Source organism: Passer montanus, unplaced genomic scaffold, assembly GCF_014805655.1.
Source record: "Passer montanus isolate IOZ18808 unplaced genomic scaffold, ASM1480565v1 scaffold10, whole genome shotgun sequence".
Lineage (NCBI taxonomy): Eukaryota > Metazoa > Chordata > Aves > Passeriformes > Passeridae > Passer > Passer montanus.
The window spans coordinates 3688818-3709587 of NW_024356505.1; the positions used below are offsets into that span (position 1 = coordinate 3688818).

Sequence of the window (20770 nt, forward strand, 5' to 3'; positions counted from 1 at the left end):
GGCCGCGCAACCCTGAGATTCCTAGTTCTTTCTTCCCCGCTTACTCTCCCGCAGGGCCATCAACAAACACGCTCACCCCCTCCCGAAATGCTTCCAGCCTCAAAACTTTCTTAGCAACCGTGTCCCCCGCCTCCCGCGGCGGACGCCTGTCCCTCGCCGCCTGCCCCCGTCCCCTCCCGCCCCGCTCCGGCCCCAGCAGCTGTCAAGCGGCAGCGCGGGCCGGCGCGCACTTACCCCGGAGCAGAGCGGGGACCGAGCTGCCCATGAGCACCCAGAGGGAAAGGCGCAGCAGCAGCCGCCGCAGGCTCCTCGGCAGCCGGGGAGTCATCGCGGAGCCGGATCGGCGCGGCCGGCGAGCCGCGGGCGGGGCGCGGGGGCGGCGGGGAGGCCGCGGCGGCGGTGGCGGGGCTGGCGGGGAGCGGGGCTGCGCCGCTCCGCTGCTCGGGACCGCGGGTGACTCACTGAAACTTCACTTCGGCGCTGCAGGGGAAACAGGAAATCTTAAACTTCGCAAACAGCTGGGCAGGACTTTCTTACTCTTACAGTAGTTCCTTCTCCCCCTTTTTTTTTTCCTTTTAACATGAAACCTCACCCAGTTTGGTGTCAATCATCTGCCAGAGGCCAGCCCCTCTCAGGTCTGGCTCTCCCACCACTAGCGCGTTGGGGCCAGCCCCGACGTGCAGCCCGGATCCCTGCGCCTGCCTCCCTCCAAGGCGGGGACCGGGCACAGGCACCCGCCCGGAGCTGCACCGGGGCTGGCGAGGAGGCTCAAGGTCGACAGGAAACCGCCAGCTCGGAGGGCTACTACTCGCTCGCTGCGAGTTGAAAAGGACCCAGTCGTGTCATTTGGGATATGCGGACTTTGCAGAGCTCCTCCTCGCATCCGTATCCCTGACCTTAATGATGCTGCAGCAGCAGCCTGTTTCCTCCTCTGCAGAACGGGTATCGGAAAGACGGACGTAACCCCCGGATGAACGAGAGCAGGGGAGGTTGAAGTCAGGGTAACAGCAGGAAATATTCACGCAGACTAGCTGGGCACTCAGCTTGCAGATGTTGAAGCTGACTGGCACAACTTGCCACCTGCTGCTTATTTTGCTCCCAAATAAACTGGTTGTGCACTCAAATGCTGTGTATGTGACAGAAATGAAGTTTGTCTCCATCCCTCTCCAAAGGAACCTGTACCAGAGATTTTGCCTTCTCTGCAAGGGGGAAGTTGCACCTAGGATTCAGAGAGTAGGATCACACTGGTGATGGCTAGCTTTTCATGGCCCAGTCAGAGACTGTAAGAACCATTCAGTTTTGAATCTGAATAAGGGTTGAACTCTCTGCCAGTATAAATCCAGCCAATGCATAGCCAGCAGTTGCATTGAGACCCATTTTCAGCTTACAGTCTTCCTTCCTCTCTGATTTAAATGGCTGGGCATTGATTGAAGGGTAAGCTGATGCACATGGGGATAATTTGAGGGCGATTGTTCCAACGTTGTTGATTTACTTTTGTCTCAGTTAGAACACTAGTTAGAGATACAGATCTGGGTATTTCAGAAAGAGGGCTAAGCCCTCAGGGGGAATATATGTGATTCATGCTCTGAATGTCCCAGATCATCTCTGTTTGAATTTGGAAATGTTTGCATAAAGAATTTAATTGGCCTATAACAGACATTAAAAAAAATCATTGTGCTTTTATGTAAATTTAGTTTTAAACACTCCCTAAATGCATATTTTCACCATGAAGTCTCAGTTTATGGTACAAAGTCTCATAAACCTCTCTCCAAGAGCATTTTCCTCTCCCTTACCCTCTTTTAATATAGTCAAGATTCACTCAAAACTGGTGGTGGTCACCACCCTCCAGAGGTAAGAAAAGTTGCAGATTCCCCTTTGAGCACAGACTGGAGTGTTCTTATCAGTTCCTGTGCACCAGCTCTGTGCTGGAAGGTGACTGTGTTTTCAGTATCCACTTAAACAAAAGCATTTCTCAACTACCAGAGGTATATACTGTATGCTGTACACTGCTCTCTCCTCAGAGCTGTCAAGTTGCAGGTGCCAAAGAGTTGCTGTTTGCTTAGAAAGTTGGCTGTGTGTGCTGAAGTCTCCTATCAGTTTCTGGTGACTACCTTCCAAGATGAAAAAGAAGTTTAAAAGCAAACAAGTACAGATTTAATATTACTATTCAAACCTGTCACGATCCAGGCGTGACTTGGCAAGCCTGTTACTGTCTCACTTGCATCTCTCTCCCTCACATGAGTGCTATGGCTCTTCTCCAAGATAGCCATACTCTGCCCAGTCTCTCATCCAGGGTCTGGCAGTAGGTGAGGGGCTGGCAGGAGATGGAGCCTTTGGAAATTGGGCTGTATTCAGGTTTCCAGTAGTCTCAAATGTTCGAGTGCAGCCAGACATCACTGCCCCTTCTCTCACATGAGGTGATGTGGCACCTGTTACCCGATTGGGCTGTATTCAGGTTTCCAGCAGTCCATCCAGCATGTTCGAGTGCAGCCAGGCATCACTGCCCCTTCTCTCACATGAGGTGATGTGGCACCTGTTACCCAGCAAGTGAGGAGTCTGCTACAAGTGGACTTCGGGAATTTGATACTTCCATGTAAGCACTGCCTTTATTTTTACAGATACATCACACAGTGAGGATTGTGCTACAGCTGTGCTTTGGGTGTTCAGAGAACCCATGAGAGTGAGAGATGTTACTAGAAAGTTTTTATGTGGAAAGAAATCTTACCTGGGTATCCTCAGGGGAAGAGTAGTGTAACTTTGTCACCAATAGCCTGTGTGGAAGTTGAAGTAAAGACAACTTTGGTTCACAGATTTATCCCAGACAGGCTTATTAGTGAAAACTCATATTTTACTACAAACCTCCCTGTTACTGCCCAAATGCAGTTTAATCAGGATTCCCTGGGCAACCAAAATATATGAAACAAGACTAAGCTGGTAATTTCTTTCCATTTCCTTATTCATAGCTCCCAGTTCCCTATTTTCAGAGAGCAGTTTCTTCTAGATTGAAACTGTAAGTATTTAACCTCAGCCTGACTGAGTTAGAGAAAGAGTCCTCTTCAAAGAGTGGGAGATTAAAGGTGTAAATAATAATCTCCAGCCTGACAGGGTGAGGGAAGACAGCTACTTTCAGTTCCTCACTTAAAAAGGCAAAATATCAAAGCACTGAATATTGTGTTTTCTTTCTGGGCCTTTGAAATATTTACCAAGAACACAAACAGTTTAGTACCTCTTGTATCTTGGGGTCTCGTAGTGAAAACATGCTAACTGCTCCTTGCTGCAGGTTTTAAGTACAGCTTTTAAAACTGTCCATAAAACTACCGAGTATAAATTATCTGTCTTTGTTATTCTAACTATTTTCTAGCTTTCAGTATCTTATTTCTGTCAAAATCCCATGTGATCTACAGCATTGTCCTCATAGAAAAACACTTTCAAGCTTTTACAAAACATGCATTGTTACTAAAAGCTGTTGTTTTACTGTACTTAACATACACTCAAAACCATTCTGCTCACAGCCACAAGCTGCTGATGTCCACAATAAAGCAATTATTTTGATTAGTTTATTAACTCCAGTGTTGCTTTATGTAAGAATCCCAGAACAAGAAAGTTCCCAGATGTAGAATTAAGTAAGGCCTATAGAGTTGCACTAACACAACATAATATTCATGCCTGTGTAGAGCTGATATATGTGGTGTAGGGTGAGACATGTCAACTGACTTTAGCTGCCTAAAAGTTAGCCTTGGACTGAAGTTCCAGGAGATGGCTGAGAAAACCCATTGCCTTTCTCACCATCTGATGGAGCAGTTCTGTTTGTTCCACTGTGATGGGTCAGTCCCAGATCAGGTTCAAGAACCAAAGGATGGAGGAAAAATGCTGGATGAACAGAACTGCCATTATGGTGGCAGCAGGCTGTTATGTCACCCACATTCCCTTGGTCATCCAAGGAGGGAAAAGGAGTCTAGATATTTTTTAAACCTTCCAAACACCATGAGCTGATAATAGGGGGCATAATTAGCCCAGACATCTACTTGTTAGGTATCTGATGTTAGATGACATGAATCCTACCTAAAGAAAATGCTCTTTGAATTGTATATATCACAAAACTACAGGATGCTTTACCAACGAGCAGTCATTGCAGTTAATGCCTCTGATTTTTGTTTGGAATGACACCAGGCAACCAGGTACATAGTATGCTGATATTGCCTTACTGAAACTATTTAATAAGTAACTGGAATAAATAGTTTGACCCAAGTAAAAACATTGATGACTCTGGACAACTTCTGTCAAAATTACTTTCAAAATAAAAATAGGAAATCTGCTTGAAAAACTGACATGTCCCATTTTTTTTTTTTGATGTTTTTGTTGTGATACAGCTTGGGTTTTGTTTTGAAGTAGATTATTAGTTTTGAATTCTTTTTCTTGTTCTCACCATGTTACATATGAAAAAAAGGACATGGGAACAATATCTGACACTTTTTTGAAAAACTGACATCCCATTTTGATGTTTTTGTTGTGATACAGCTTGGGTTTTGTTTTGAAGTAGATTATTTGTTTTGAATTTATTTTTTTTGTTCTCACCAAGTTACATATGAAAAAAAGGACATGGGAACAATATCTGACACTTTGATTTCACTACAGTTAGGCAAGAAGTTTATTTTTTAGAGAAATTTTGGTATTTCAAATCAAAGTCAAATTTTGTAAGCCTGTATTTTTTGAAACTCAAAACCTCTGTTCACTGCAGTGCTCTGTTCACAAAACTGACATTTGCCTGCTAATTTTCAAATTGAGGGTGCTTGGCATGGAGCATTGGCCTTTCAGCATCCTTGATAAAAGCTCTGCCTGTCTTGTGTATCATTGGCTGAAGAACACCGTCCTCTTTGGAGCAGTGTGAAACTTGTGCCCTGTATCACCATTTGAATCATATTCCTCTCTTGGTTTAGGTTATCATAGAACACAGAATTACTGCTACTGTTAAATGTAGTTTGCTTATTTTGTATAATCACTGGTTTCAACTTGTTATTGATAATTTGCACCATTATGAGGACACACACAGCCTCAAGCAAGGACATTTACAAAGGGTTACATTCATTGTAAAATGTTTTTCAAAACTTATAAAATGTGTTTGGACTTAACACAGCATTTATGCTTATCTCATAGATATAATCAAATTAAAACATCTGTTGTGTGTAATCATCCGTCAGAAAAAGGAAATCAGCTTGTTATCAACTCCTGCCATCAGAGGAAACAAGAATAATGTTATCTTCAAGATTTATCTTGGTAAAGCTTTCTGCACAAATCTCCTGAATGACACTTATCAAAATAAGGTTTTGAAATATTATTTGAATTAGCACTCGATGCTCAGGCACTGCTGTTCACATGATCTCTGACTTTTAGCTAGAATGCAAATCAACCATTTCTAAGCTTCACCGAATTGGCTTGCTCTCTGTTTACTGTGAATGTGTAAATACCCTGCAACAGTGAAAGCAGAACTATGTTAGTGTCAGAAGAGATATCTTTCTGCAGTGCTTCTGGCAGCAAACACCGTTAATGTCACCACACAACCTTTAAATTAAAACTTCCATTTTATTTTGTCCAAAAGCAAAGGATATTTGGAGACTTTATACTGTTTTCATTAATGTCACCACAGAACCTTTAAATTAAAACTTCCATCTTATTTTTCCAAAAGCAAAGGATATTTGGAGACTTTATACTGTTTTCTTCAGCTTCTATGAGTTGGAGGGAAACTTGCACACTTCCCTAAATGTGTTTTTGTGTAGAATGTTTTACATGTACAAAGAACTTGTAAAATTAAGTTTAGGTGATATGGCATTCTTAAAAGACATGAAAACAAATTATTACAGATGTAATCTGCATATAATTTAAGTTGCTCAAAAATATGGTTACGCATGGAACCTGTCTTCATTACTGCATAATTTGTAGTATTTACTATCATTAAAGCTTGTTTTTATAGGCTCTTCATTAGAAAGAATTTGAACATTGGATGCCAAGCCTCAGAAAATATCTGAAACTATCAAAGAACCTCAGTAGTATAACACAGAGGCCCTTCTGTTTCATTTTTCCCACAGGAACAAAAGGGAGTTGTGAATCTATCATAAAACATATCCCTAAATCTAATCTGAAAGAATCTCAGTACTTCAACCACAAAGCCCCAGAACTGAGGAAAGCATCCTCCCACCCCACCAAGCAGAAGATCGTGTCTGTGTTGTTCAGGAATGCAGCACACTGATGATGTTAAAGTGGCTCATTTGACCGCGATCTTTAAACAAATTTATTTGCGATAGCACAGCTGTTCCTCTGAGGAAGGAAATGCACGCTTCCATAATTTTTATCTGCAAGGCAACTTTATGATCTGCGGTCACAGGCGGTGGCTACTGTGCTTTAGAGGTCAAAAGCAAGCAGTTCAGGAGGATCCAGAATGCCTTGGGAGTTGGATATTGTTCCAACAGAGCTGACCCCATAACAAACGAGCTAACTGTGGCTTGCAAATAACTTAGCTAATAAAATTCACTTTTGCTGTTTTCTGTGACTAAGATCTTCATCAAACTAGCCTGCAAGCCCCATTTTCAGGCTGTGCACACACAGTCTCCCACATCTTCTGACTGGTGTGACATCTCCCAAGTTGGACGATGCTCTCCATGCAATCCTACCAGCTTTGAATGTTGGGCAAGCATTTCCAGTCACATCTCAGGCCAGAGTGGCCAGGCTACCATCAGTGGTTTCAGCTGCTGGCTGTAGTAGTCTAATACTGAGCAGTGAAAATTACACCGTGCGCACCTCAAACTCTCAGATGTGAAGGGCACCTGTGTGCTAAGTTGGGACTAACATTAAAGACCTCTGCAAGGACAAGGAAAGATTGTTAAACCACAGCTTCAGTGATACTCAACATTCCCTGCATCACTAGAACAACACAGGGGCTATTAGGGAAAGCCTTAATACAATTTGCAACCATTTTGTTACCTTTTTCAATATTAAAGTGTTATAGATAGTCCTTGACTGAAAATTAAATTATTTGAAGTAAATAAAAGATTGATATTGACTCCACTGTCTATGGAGAAATAACACGATATTTTCTGTCAATTTGGCAATTCTGGAGCGTCAATTTCTCAAGTTCTATGCCCAGATATTGACTTCCGTGAGGGAACAAATGCACATTGCTGGTTCAAAGTCATTTTCCCTTCCGTAAAAACGTGTACAACATTTCTTTTTCAACTTCACCCTGTCTGTAAGGATATTTCTGTCTTTGGAGAAAGCAGTTTGGTAATTCTTCTGCCTACTACAAATGGAGGTGCAATTGACAACGATGAAGGATGAGAGTGTGAGTGAATATTAGATGTCTCTTCAAATGCTTTGAAGTATAGATAAGGAGACATCTTGTCCAGTGCTACCATAGTTTGATCTCTGAATGATGCAGCAGTTGCAGCCTTCCTGTCCTGAGGGACCTCTGCCAATCTTATATCAAAGAAATGCTCAGAAATTGAGGAATTTGTAGGTTTTATGGTGACTAAAACAAGACAGACAGGCAGCAGAGAGGGATGTTGTGCAGAGAAGTGTAGTGATATTCCTTAGGGAGTGAGAATATCCTGTTGAAGTCAGACTGAATTTTCTGAAAATCTTTTATAGTCCTTGCTATTTGATGCATACATTTGGCATGCCATAAATACTAGCCTGGTTTTCATCTGTACCTTTATTTGATGATTTTTAGCATGGTTCAGAAATAAGAAAAGATGGAAAAATCAACTTCAATAATCTCCATTACAAATGAAAAATAATTTACAGCTGTCTGCATTACATTACTCTTGTATGATTTCAGTGTTTTTCCTTTAAAGGGCATGCTGTTCTGAATTGGCATGTCTTTCTTTTCTTCATTTTGTTGCCTATTTTTGCCTCCATTCTTTGGGTTCCTTTCCCCCATTTCTCCTATTCTCTACTGAATCTTTCCTTGGTTTCTTTCTGTTAATTTGTTCTGAGTGTTATAATCCATCCCCATTGATGTTTCCTTTGGGTGTCAATTACAGACTACTATGTAAAAAATTAAATTTTTTGACATCTTTGCTATTACTATTATGTCAAACAATTCTAATGTTAGACTTACAAACTACTTTTTCAAAACTGTCTTTGCTTGTGTATGCACATTAACATTTCATCTAAAAAATCATGACTATTTGTTGCACAATTAGCAACTACTACACTCTCTTAATTAAACAGTGGTAAAACCTCTGGGCCTCACATAGTGTTTTTTAGTCAAAACCCTGAATAAAGGGCTTGATTTCTCACAGGGAAATGAGAATGGCATAACATACTTCACAGCTCATTTATTTGCCTTTATAACCACAATAAAGTGTCCCAGCCCAGGCTGGTCTCCATTTCATTACCACCCTCAAAAATTTCTAGCTATTTTCAGATGTTCTGATAAGCTGATACATAATGTCCTATAAAAACACCATGGCACAAGGTGCCACCTTTTCTAGCAGTGCAATCGTATATGTGTGTGTGGTGCTGGCACCTGAGCTGGGGTTGGTGGACAAGAATGAGCTTGGCCTCCTGTACAGAACCTGTTCCACTCCTGTCTGATCTATTTATGTATCTTAGTGGCATGTTGGGGAGTACAATTCCTACTTTCACTGTAAAAAGATGAAAGATGTCTAATTTGCAGCGATAGCACAAGCTGCATTATCTCACCTGGTCCTTCCAGTTGCTGAGTCCCCTCTCACAGTGTCCCTGCAGCTATTTCTAGCCCCTCTGAGTTCTTGCCAGCTGCCACCTCCTGCTCAGCCCACTCAGCACACTGCATGGTTTGCTAGGCAGCAGCCCCCAGGGCTGGCGTGGTTTGACATTGTCGCTTTGGGTTGTTGTGCCCTTCAAAGAAATGCTGGGGTACATGCCTTTGTCTATCCTGTCTATCCATGGCTCTCATGAAAGATCTTACATGGTATTTCCTGTGAAGTTTCTTAAACCCAATAAAGATTAAGAAAAAAATGCAATCTGAAACACCTACTGGGTCACTGCTTAATTTCTTTCCTTACTTAGCTGCAGTGGGCAAGATAATTTAAAGGGTAAATAGGACTTTTAACACTTTGGTGGTGTGATTAAAGTTTTCTGGTGTCAGAGTCATACAGTCAATAATGATTGACAAGGCAGTTTTCATCTCTGAATTTCTACCCATAAAAAAGTGGAATAAATGCTGTCTTGGACTCTTTAAGAACTTATTATGTCCTGTAAAGAACAGGACATTAATAAGTTCTTAAAAAATTCTAACTGTTGCTTATTGATTGATTTTGATGTTCATCCTCTTGGGTGTTGGTAAGAACAAGAATCTGTCAAGGACCAAATTTTACACAGACATTTCAGGTATTGTTCCTTCCCTTGCCCACACGAAGCCAGACATGGCTGTCAGCCCAATCATTTAGAACACAGGCTCCAAAAGTCTCCAGTCCTACAGAGCATCCCCTGAAAGTCACAATCCCTTCCATGTGCCATGACAAATGGTGCCAGTTCATATTGCATGATGCTCCATGGCCTTCCTGCTTTCTGCTCATTGTACACCCATGTCAAGGCACAGGAAGACACACCTTTGAAGGGGTTTTGCTGGCAGCCAGAAGGCAGGCAGGTCGTGGAGGTGACAAAGGGAACAAGGTGCCATTTTGATTCTTCTACATGGAAATATAGAGCTCCCTCAAACTGCTAGTGAAGCAAATGTAAGTGTAACTTAACCTTCCACTAGAGGTAGTCACTAGAGGAACCTGAGTAATTTTTTTTCACTGCTAATTTTTGTAAAAAGTGTTTTTTTTCTTTTTTTTTTTTTTTGGCATTGGAATAAACCATTCAAGGTGCAAATTATCACAATTGCACAATTCATGACCACAGTCTCTTCCTCTCTTCAGGGAGCCATAAAAGTTTTCTAAGAATCAGAAGAAACACACTAATTTTTATACACGAGGAGATACACTGCTTCCAACAAAAAGCTCAAAGATGCTCAGCTGCAGTGCATGGAGAAAGAGGCTCCTGGGAAGAACGGGCAAATTTCTTTTCTCATCAGTGAACATTATGACCTAAAAAAATAATTGCTTTGCCTACAGAACTGAATGGGTTTTTAAACAAAGAAGTATATCTATTCTCATTTCTGTTGTTTACTTTTGTGTACGTTACATGAATGGACAAATTTGGGATAGCTCATAACTCTGTGGACATGTTTTTTTCTGTGCAACATGCAAGTAATAACTACTACCCCACAGTGCAGATAGGATTTATCTATTAGGATTTATGTGTCAGAATTCACTTCACAGGTGTAAAACACCATAAATGATATATGTACTTCATAACTCTAATATGTTTTCTTCTACCTGGCCTTTCAGGTGCAAGAATCTGTCTCTTTCCAGACTCTTAACAAGATATCTGTGGTATCAAAAGCAATCCGTCTAAGGCTTGCTAACATCACCACTTACTACTTATAGCTGAGTACCAGTCATAGAGTAGCAACATGAGCTTCCAGGTGTGAAAGGAGTGGTGACAAGTGAGAACTGCAGGTGTTGATAGAATGTGCAAGCCAATATGTGATAAGCAGCTACCAGTGTGAGCTTTGGTTTCAAAGACTATCACACATTTTGCAAAGGCAGCGTTTGCAGCCCTTGACAGGAATTAGAGTTTGTTTTGCAGCACCCACAGAATAACCTTCTGCTGTTGCTCTACAAAGGGCGCACACCACTTTCAGCTTTTGCAGAGCAGTTTACCATAGACACTTTGTGGACTCACCCCTGCTGTGCTGGTGCTCCTGTACACAGGCTGTTCAGAGCATGCAGCTGGTGGGGGCTTTCTCCCTACCTCTGCAGCAGGCAACTATTTCTGGCCTTCATCTGCACCATTAGGAGATGGGCCCCATGTTGTAAAGTCCAGATCTGGATCCAAACACAATCAGCACTCACAGGCGATCTTATCCTAGGTTTGGGCTTGCTCCTTTCAGATCAAAGGCCAGCTGAAAGACTTGCATTCCAACCAAAACTTCCTCCAAGTTTTGGGGTCTCAGGATGCAGCTCTGGTTTAGCTCCATTTCTAGCTAACTTAGAAAACTCTATATGTAGAAGATTTAAAGACTGACATTTGTCCCATTGAAGTCAGTAGAGTCTTGCTTTCTTGAAACAGATTGAAAAAGGGTACTTAGGTCATATAGGTAACATTAATACTAACTAGAATGTTTAAAATTTTTTCCAACAGGCCAAACATTTGGTTGGGTATCAGCCACCCTAGGTCTGTGGAGTTCTCCACTTTGTGGTCGCATTTTATTATATTACGTGCATGGACATGTCTATTTAATATTAACTCAAGAAACATGTCCAAAAGACAGTCCTTGTTTAGTTTGACCTTATACCTTCCAAGAGTTGCTTCTGGAGGGGTGGGTTGTCTCCTCTAAGAGGTTACTGCAGAGATAGGATAAAAGATTGGAGTGGACTATCAAGCCACTCCAATGAAAGGATTGTTATATTCCTGCCATTGTATAAAACCCAGGTTGGAGCCAGATAGGTGAGAGCTGATGGTGCACTGAGTGGCTCAGAACACCTGCTGCCCAAAGGAAAGGACAGCACTGTGAGAACTCCACGGGAAAACCCATGAGTTTTTAGAACAGTTTTTGCTCTTAGTTCTTTGTTGCAACGGGTTTTGGCAAATATCTCGCTCTAGGAAAAAGAGTCTTTCTAAAGCGTATGTTATTAGTTATCTTTGTTTGTTTGTTTGCAACAAAATTCAAATTGAATGGGTTGTGCTCACTGAGCAGCACAGAAACAGCAGTTGGCTTGAAATGAAATGAGCTGGAGTTGAAAACCCTCATCTTCTGATACGTTGGGCAATTTCCTTGTAAAAGTGTGATAAAGTTTATTTGTATAAACAATTGCTTCTCCAGCAGTGTACAAAGAAAGAGTAGCAGGGGGTGGTTGTGGTCACAGCTAAGCAGTCTCAGTGACCTTAGATTACTAACCTAACACTACGTTACTCCTGGGCTCTTGTCAGGCTCTGAAACACAATAGCAGGTTCTGCTCAGTCTCTGTGTGAAACTTCATTGTGTTGGATGAAGGAAATCTTCGTCTATCTGAATTTCATTTCAGCTGATAATGACAGCTGTTTTTTAAGTGCTTAGAAAACCAGCAAGAGCAAAAAGGCTCTATCAGACATTAGAGGTCAGAACAGAGCCCTGGGAAAATCTACAGTTGCAGCAGCACCTGTCACGTCAAGCTACTATTCATGTAGGTTAGGCTGTGTAAGGAAGAAAAGAGGAATAAATTCCTGTGGTTACTTATGGTCCCATCTCAGTTCTGTTACTGCTCTTACCATATAAGTATAGGCAAGAGTTTTAAGATTTTCTGTAAAGTAATTTCAGGCAAAATAATCCACAATGGAATTATTTTAAATAGTTGTTGAAGAGACTGCCAAGCATAATGAGAGAAAAAGTGCCAACCTTTCTTTTTAACTGGGTGGAAAGGAGTTCTTGGAGAGTAATGTGGTAAGAACTTACGTGTAGCATAGTGTCTTGGCATTGTACAGTGTTTTGTGTGATTGCTGTGACAGCAAATCTACCTACAAGGGTTTCACAGAGAGATTAAAGCAAGGAAAGCAATTTTTACTGGGGAGATTTATAAAACAATGCCTCACAAGTGACAAGAAGCAGCCCTTCAATGCCTACCAGTTTACACATAGGTTGACAGAGTTAGCAAGCATTTTTGCAACAGTGCCACCTGGCCTTCCTTTGAAGGAGGAGAGTGCAGCACACGCACCCCTTGTTCAGGTGGAGCACTGCACAAACGCCTTGTTTAAAGCTGACTGATATTTGTAATGGGGTTAATGTTCAAGATCAAACACTTTTGCAAAATAGTTAGCATAGGTGACTGGGTCTACCTCTGAGCTGTGGCCAAGAATAAAATATAGGCGGTCAAATTTAAAGGTGTCCAACCTTCTTCCTTGAACAAATGATGACATTCTCAGAAGTTCTTGATTTGCAATCAGAACCAATTAGATGAAATCAGTGAGAGAGATATCTGTGGATTTATTTACCTTCATTAATGTCAAATAACATTGGACAATCAGGATTCAGTGTGAATCATCTGGAAAGGATGAAGGCATTAGTATTCCTTTTGCTCACCTAACAAGGTCCTGTTTTTAATATTAAGGCAAAATTCTAAACCCTTCCCCAGGGGCTATAATTATATTACTGCTATTTACTCTGAGTGCTTTTCTAATTTCTAATGTAACTCTTCCTAAACTACTGAAGGCTTACTGGGCAGTAAGAACTTTTCTCATGCTGGAAGCTTAAACAATTCATATTGCTCAGCTGATCAGGAATGTTGTTTTTCTTCAGAGTGAGCTATTAGATCCATGAATTCATTTTTTTGTGACACCCCTGAGAAATGACTCCACTGTGTTACTGCCCCACAAAGGAAGGAAAAGAGGGAAGCAGCAAATATAGCAGCTTTCCCTGATCTGAGGAAATTGCACAAGAAACATTCTTAATGATATCCCTAAGAGGATCTGTTGGGTAGACCACCTTAGTTCCATATTCCCCAGGAGTTCTCCTTATTCATGACAGTAGAAAGGACTAAGATTTGGTGAAGTCTTCTCAGAAAATCTAAAGCAATACATGTTTTGTAAGTTTTGAAAGGGAATGACATTTCATTCCCTAAGCCAATTCTGTTAAAAAATTTGAAAAATATTTAAACTTTTCACAAGTGTTTATCTTGCTGGTTTTACTGCCACCCCTCTTCCCCCTGCACACCCCAGTTTGCCACTAAAATGATCAAATGAAGGGATAATTAGGAAAACACTACATTTTAATTTCAGATTACTCTGATGAATCTTCTCCAGATTTGAGCAATAATAATAGAAATATAATCTTCAAAATAATGCAAAGTTATCATTAAAGGAAATAGGCAATCTACTTTTTAATTACTTCTTTGGGTCTTTGGAGTACTGGCAATAATTATGGTGACTGCCTCAGGTCCCTAAAGAAGGGTGGTGGTGGTAAAGTCTCCTGTGCTTAGTAAAATGCAACACAAAAATGAATTATTTGAGTTAAACCAATGCTGTTTCTCCATGGACATTGTTAGACAGCTTTACTCCTGGCTTATGTTGCCAGAGATTAATTCAGCTGGGCTGAATAAGACTGAGATGTCTCCATTAATTATGCTTATCTAGAGAAAATACCAGAAAAAAATCATATGTAATAAATGACCAGAAGCTTAAGGGAGATGCTTGTGAAATCACATACATCCTTTTGAAAATTGGAAGGATGACTCATCATTGGGGAAAAAAACCCTAGTCCAGATATCTGCACTTTTTGATATCTTCAGATTGAGGAAATGTGGTGCAACTAAAGACAAGTTACTGGACTAAGTCAGAATTAGAGAAAACGTTGGTCAGACTAAGTTAACTAATCATATTTTCTGACCATAAATTATAGGAATCTCCAAAAAAGTACAAAAATCATAGGGAAAGTGTGGGCAGCAGCTCTCTCTGTCTAGTTCCAGCTGCTTCTTCTCACTGGCTATGGGCTCAGGACACAACATTTCTCTAATCCATGGCAACCAGGAAAGTAAGATCCTTTAGCTTTTTTGTTTTGAACTAATCTGCCTTTCTTTCTGAGTTTCTTTGCTGTTTCTACCAGGCTCTTTTTACATGGATAAATTTGGATTTCTTGTAGAAGTTCCTCCATGTATGGCAGAAAGGAAGAGCCATGACTTCAGCTTCATGGGGTCTACAGGGGACAAGCATCCCTGCCTTCAGTCTGACAGGAATGTGGAAATTTATGCTGAAGTATTTGTGTGGATTTTATTAACTGCACACCTAGTGCCTTGCCTATACACTCTGGGGTGCCCATTTTCCCCAGCAGTGGTCACTATGAATGGGAAAATGGCTCTTCCCATGAGCGGCTCCCACCAGTAACATCTGTGTTAGATGTTTCTGCCTGCCTGCCTCTCCAGTTTTGCTACAAGAATGGCAGTTTGGAACAATAATTTCTCCCTTTTTTTTTGCTGTTGTTGCATACAGGAGATAGAGTGATCCATTCATTTCATTATAGAATCACAGAACATCCCGGGCTGGAAGGGACCTTGAAAGATCACCCAGCCCAACTCGCTGAATGCACAGAACCAAAAGGCAGGCTCTATTCCCAAAACATTGACAGCCATACATAAATGCATATTTTCTACCAGCCTTTTTTTCTTCTACTCAGTGAACTAGTTGCAAATGTGCAGTTTAGGCTGCAAGGTTGTCCCAAAGCACAGCAAGGATTTGTTTGGCCAACGTATGTCTCTCAGTCAGCAATGAATGCAGCCAGAATGGTGGTGGAAAAGGAAATCGGGAAAGAGCTTTATAGACACACAACGGCTCTATTGGTCATATGAACAACCAAGACAACAACCTGTGATTGGTGCAAATGAACTTTCACTCTTCTTCTCCACAGAAATGTGTGCTAGCTACAGATTTACAGCTGGCTTTCTGTCATGAATTCCAGTCAAGTCTGCTGCTCTGTTTAATTCAAAGCAGCAGCCTGTCTCCCAGCTGGTGCTTCACAAGTTAGGATCAAGCACGTCTCTGAGACCTAAGTCTGGTCCTTACAGCTAAGTAAAACATATGGTCATTGGCCTCTTAGCTCTGCTAGATATTCTAAAATGAAAAAGGTTGTAGGCAAGCCAGTTTGCCCATGAATTCTCCTTGTGACATGTACGCAAACTCAAGGGTGATTTATATTTTGAAGACCAAAAGCATTTTTCCTATGCAATTTACTTAGTCTTCCAAGCCTTTTGGCCTCAGTGCAGTAACAGTCTGTGTATCCTCACTTTCACCTAAGCTTTCTGTGCCAACCTTTACTATTCTGCTTTTCCAAAGAAAAACATGCATTTTGATGGAGTATTCCTTTCAGTTTAATTTACTTTGTTCACATTCTTTGCTATCATATGAAAACCACCCTTTCTACAGTGGTTTAACCTGTATCCCCTTGTATTTAGTCACTTGTCAAAATAAACCTAAATATTAAACTGTTTCACTGTTCTAAAAGCAGTTTATAAATACAACCTCCTTCCACCCTCCTGTGTTTTTATTCTGAATGAAACTGTTGATTTACTTGACTAATTCCAACATTTTTGTTATTGCTTAAGAAATACACTCTTCACAACCTCAAACTGAGTATGAAGCAGCAGAGAACTTCTCAGTATTTAAGCAGAAACAAATTCTGTTCCATGTGAATAAATCATATGAACTGACTTTTGCACTCAGAAGGTCTCACTCATAGAACTTCTAGAAATCAAATTTTTTTAAACCCCAGAGTATTTGAAAAGCTTTATGGCCTCCTTTGAAATAAATGTAACTGAAGCTGAAAAGAGCCTGAAGGTAAAAGAAATGAGGTTCTAAGCCTAAAATCCTAAACAGAACAAGGCACTATCTGAATTTCTTCCACAGAACAATCAAAAGTAATAGTAAAGTCCTTGGTTACCTCTGCATATGGTCTTTGGGATCAAGATTTACGAAGTTATGGGTGCTTTTGGGAGGTTGGTTTTGTTTTGTTTTGGTTTGGTTTTTTGGGAGCAAAAGGAAGAGGGGATTATGGAACAAAAACAACTGCTGAATTGTGTCATATGTGGTAACAAGTTCCTTTCCTCACCTACCCAATCACACAGGGAACACCAATATTTCATCAAAACTATTAGAATTCAGAAGAGTATTCCACAGAAGCATTACCTTGGCAAGAGGTACAGACACCACAAAGAAAAACTAGATTGATTTTGCAAATAGTTCTCCCACATTTTTTCCTGAACCCCGTGATCTAAAGCACATCAGAAGTACCCAGTTTACTCTGACATTTCTTCAATGCCTTTGAAAATTATGGCCGAGGCTGTAAACAGGTACTGAGAGAAAGCGGAAGCCAGCTGAGGGACTTGAGTTCTGACATTCAGTGCTAAATCACCTTACACTATGGAAAAAGTCAGCAGTTACTTTCTGGATCTATTCACAGGTTTCTGATTCCATTTCTGCTACAAGAACTCAGGATGGAGGTGACAACTGCATGAATCACTGGGACGACGTGTCCATCTATAAGGAAATGACGGAGTTTCCTAGTGAGCTGAAAGTGAGAGAAAGTATTTCTGGGAATTGCTGTGAATTTGATCATCCATGTCTAACGAGGAGTCAGCCATAACTTTGATGAATAAAGGCTATATATCTTTGAGGAAAGGTGGTGACAATGTTTTGGCCAGCTCTTCAAAGTGTTTCTCTTTTCAGCCAGACACTTCAGTCTTGCCTGGGTTCAGCCCGAGCTGACTGTGCTTCATCTACACACTTCCCTGTAGGCATTTTACTGTAGTACAAGTGGTGGTGGTTGCATTGTTCAACAGGGGGTGTACAGGAGGACAAAGAAGACTATTCAAGTTTGGGTGGACATGGTAACTGTGAGATAGCTTCTATTAAGGCAGAATTCCCTTCTAGGTATTTCACTAACACCTTACCAGCATCAACAGCCTCACCATGCACTCTGAGCACTTAGGAAAAGGTGCCAACCCCTGTCTCCTGGTAGGAGCTCACTTGTCCAGTCTGAACCAAGTTGTGCTAATGGGGATCAACTGGCAGAGCCTCCTACTGGAGCCCTTCTGGACAAGGCCTTGTGACACAAGGTACATCAGAAGACTCTCTTTACTTCAGCATAGCTATGCCTACCCTGTGTTGTCAGTAGGTTATAAACAGGCTGTGCTGGCCAAGAGAGATTCCCCCGACACACTTCTGTCCCCTTATAAACATGCACACAAATCACTGCATGCGAGTATAAACTTGCCATTCAGAAGGTCTGAACATCTTAAATAAATGGCCAGATTTTTTAAAAGCCTCATCACTCACACAGGAACCAGAAAGAAGTTTTCCAAACTGAATAAACCAAAATCCCCTCTGATGCCAGTGAGAGCACTGAACAGTCTGTGACTGAGGTGGCCCAAAGGAGCTGAGCTCCAAGACCAGGAGCTCTCCACAGGTCTGTTAAGTCCTTCAGAATACATCCTTCATTGTTGTAGCCTCAAACTTTGGTACAGAAAAATCACCAATAGATGCCTTTAGCTATTTTTAGATTATATTAATGATTCTCAGTTTGCAAATCTGAAACTGCCATCTGCTCAGTGTTCCTTCTTTCTGAGTGCTTGTGTGCTCTTTTTTGGTTCTGCCTAACCCACATTCTTGATGCCATTGAAGTCAAGAAGACTTTATTGTTAAAGGTGACCATGGAGAAATTGGTAAAGTGAATACCCATAGCACAAAGATGAGTCATGAAGAATCAAAAAAGAAAATCAAGCTTTAAAAACAGCAAAATATGTGCTGGTCAGTATTCCTCTGCATTATACTGAGAGGAAGAAATACAGGTGAAATACGAATGCTATTATGTGAAATACATATACCAACATTTAAGAGTGCTAAATACATTGATCTTTTGCTTTAGCTGAAGAATTGTAAACTGAAAATAATGTCCCTTTTGCATGAGGAAAAAATGCTCTAAAATAGAATTTTTCAAGAAAATCTGTGCAAACACAAACTATTCCCAAAGGCAGGGAGCAAGTCACAAAAAAAATTGCTCTCAAAGTCACTATGCTGATTGCACTTGCCTACTATGTCATTTTCTCTTCCTGCAATTCATCCATAGTCTTCAAACTTGCAATCTCAGGATAATAATTTCCACAGTGCATGCAAGCAGTATGGCTAGTCTCAGGCAAATGCTGGAAAAAGCAAGCTGTCCATTCAATTGTCTGGTGGGCTGAAAGTTAGTCAATGGCTGCTGTGAACTTACAGTTTTGGATGTTCCCTTTCAGCCTTTCTTTTACAGCAGAGCCTTGAATTACTGGATTCAAATAGATGTCTACAGTTTATTCATTATTCAAGCACAATTTCGTACTTAAAGCTGAGACATCCAACCACTAAGACAAATACCTGTCCTGTTTTTTAAAAAATGGATATATTTTCTTTTAAATATCAGATAATATAAATTGGAAACCAGAATTATACTGTATCAGTAATTTCTTTTACTTGTTATTTAATACATATGTAGGCAAGAAAGAGGTGGGTGGGGACTGGACAGATGATGGAGACTTTTAAACATCTGTTACATTTCCAGAATTCCATTCCTGGTAAGACTTTGAAATGTCACAGCTGCTGCCCTTTTGCTTGTATGATTATTTCTCCAGCTGCGTGGAAATGCTGCAAAACCATTTTGTGACCTGTCACAGAAAATATTTTGACTCAACAATCAATTACATAGAAGTTCCTACTAAATGATATTAGCTAACTCGGTGTCAGAGTGGATAAAAAAATATTGTTGGTTCTTAATTATTGTATTTAGAGCTGATGTGTTTAGAATGTATTTTCCCAGAGAAGTTGCATTCCTTACTCTTTTAAAAGTTTACAACTTGGTTCTTCATATCTCCTCTACACACTTAAGTCCAAGTTAAGGAAAGGGTTAAAAGGCAATTAAGGGAGAGACTTTATCCATCACTGGAGACTGATTTCTGACTCTGAACTATGTGCGAGGATAAATCCCCTGCAAATCAGAAAGAATTTTTTTGTGCAATAGACTTTAGAAGTGGCTACCCAAGTACCCGAGAAAATGAAAATGGATGAGGGGGAAAAGTTATCTGAGAGAGCTGTGAGGCTGGAAAAGTCTGGGAAAGCACTACAGGGAAGTTATTCCAATTGCTTTATAAATACTTCCCCTGATGGTTCTGGGTACTATTGCAAAATGTCTCAGTTATCAGACCCCGCAGAGACACAATTCTGCCATTTCTCAGACAGGGCTGGCTGACTGCTGGCCACCTGACAAACTGGGGAGATGCTCCACAATAGTATTGACACTGAGCTGCCAAGTAAAGCCAGTGATCTGCAGGAGGCTGAGGGATAGAGGGACCCTCACCAGCCTCACAGTAAAGACTTTCTCCCTAATATCGGATCTAAGCCTTTGTACATACTCTCTCTCCAGCCTTTCTTGTGAGCTCCCTTCAGGTACTAAAAGATCTCAGTTAGGTTCCCCTGAAACTTTCTCTTCTCCAAGCTGAATAAACCCAATTCTCTCAGCCTTTCCTCACAAGAGAGATACTTCATCCCTCTGATCATCTTGGTGGCCTCCTCTGGACTCACTCCAACAAGTCCATGCTTTTCTTATGCTGGGATCCCAGAGCTGGATGCAGGGTTCCAGGTGTGATCTCACCAGAGGGAAGCAGAGGGGCAGAATCCCCTCCATTGCCCTGCTGCCCACACTGCTTTGGATGCAGCCCAGGAGACATTTGGCTTTCTGCGCTGTGAGTGCCCATGGCTGGGTCATGTCCTCTCACGCCCCAGCAGCCCCGAGTCCTTCTCTCCAGGGCTGCTCTCCATCTCTTCATTCCCAGCCTCAATTGATACCAGGGGTTGTCCACAGCCAAGTGTTTTCTACTATCTTGTGATACTGTCCCTTGAGATCACACTGTGACCTCTGAATGCTACTTCAGTCGGTCTTCAGGAGAGATCAAGAGGGAATCCTGTCACACATGTAAGTACAAGAACAATGTTACGTACTCAGCTAAATGCACATAGCTGGTTAACAACATTAAATACCTGCCAGTGTTCATTATCTGAACTTACATCAAATTTTTGACTGTGTCTGAAAGCAGGAAAGGCTAAAATGGACAGTAGGGTGTGGGGTTTTTTTGGTTGGGGTTTTTTTTTTTTTTTTTGAGAGGAAATAAGACAAAACTGCTGCTGGTAACAACTGCCC

The 20770-nt window shown here is 41.2% G+C and overlaps 1 protein-coding gene across 2 annotated transcripts in view; it reads right to left on the minus strand.

The window, feature by feature from the left end:
* Positions 1 to 945, minus strand: part of TGFBR2 (transforming growth factor beta receptor 2) — a 60527-nt gene extending 59582 nt beyond the window's left edge. Inside the window, exons 1-2 of one of the 2 annotated variants that reach the window (XM_039708408.1) lie at positions 593 to 945; positions 235 to 480 (exon numbers count right to left, since the gene is read on the minus strand). In XM_039708408.1, coding sequence (XP_039564342.1) covers positions 235 to 328 — 94 coding nt within the window. In that variant the 5' untranslated portion in view covers positions 329 to 480; positions 593 to 945. Of the gene's footprint in view, positions 1 to 234; positions 481 to 592 lie in introns of those variants that run through there. The other variant, XM_039708417.1, reaches the window with a different exon arrangement.
* Between the last annotated feature and the right edge of the window lie 19825 nt (positions 946 to 20770).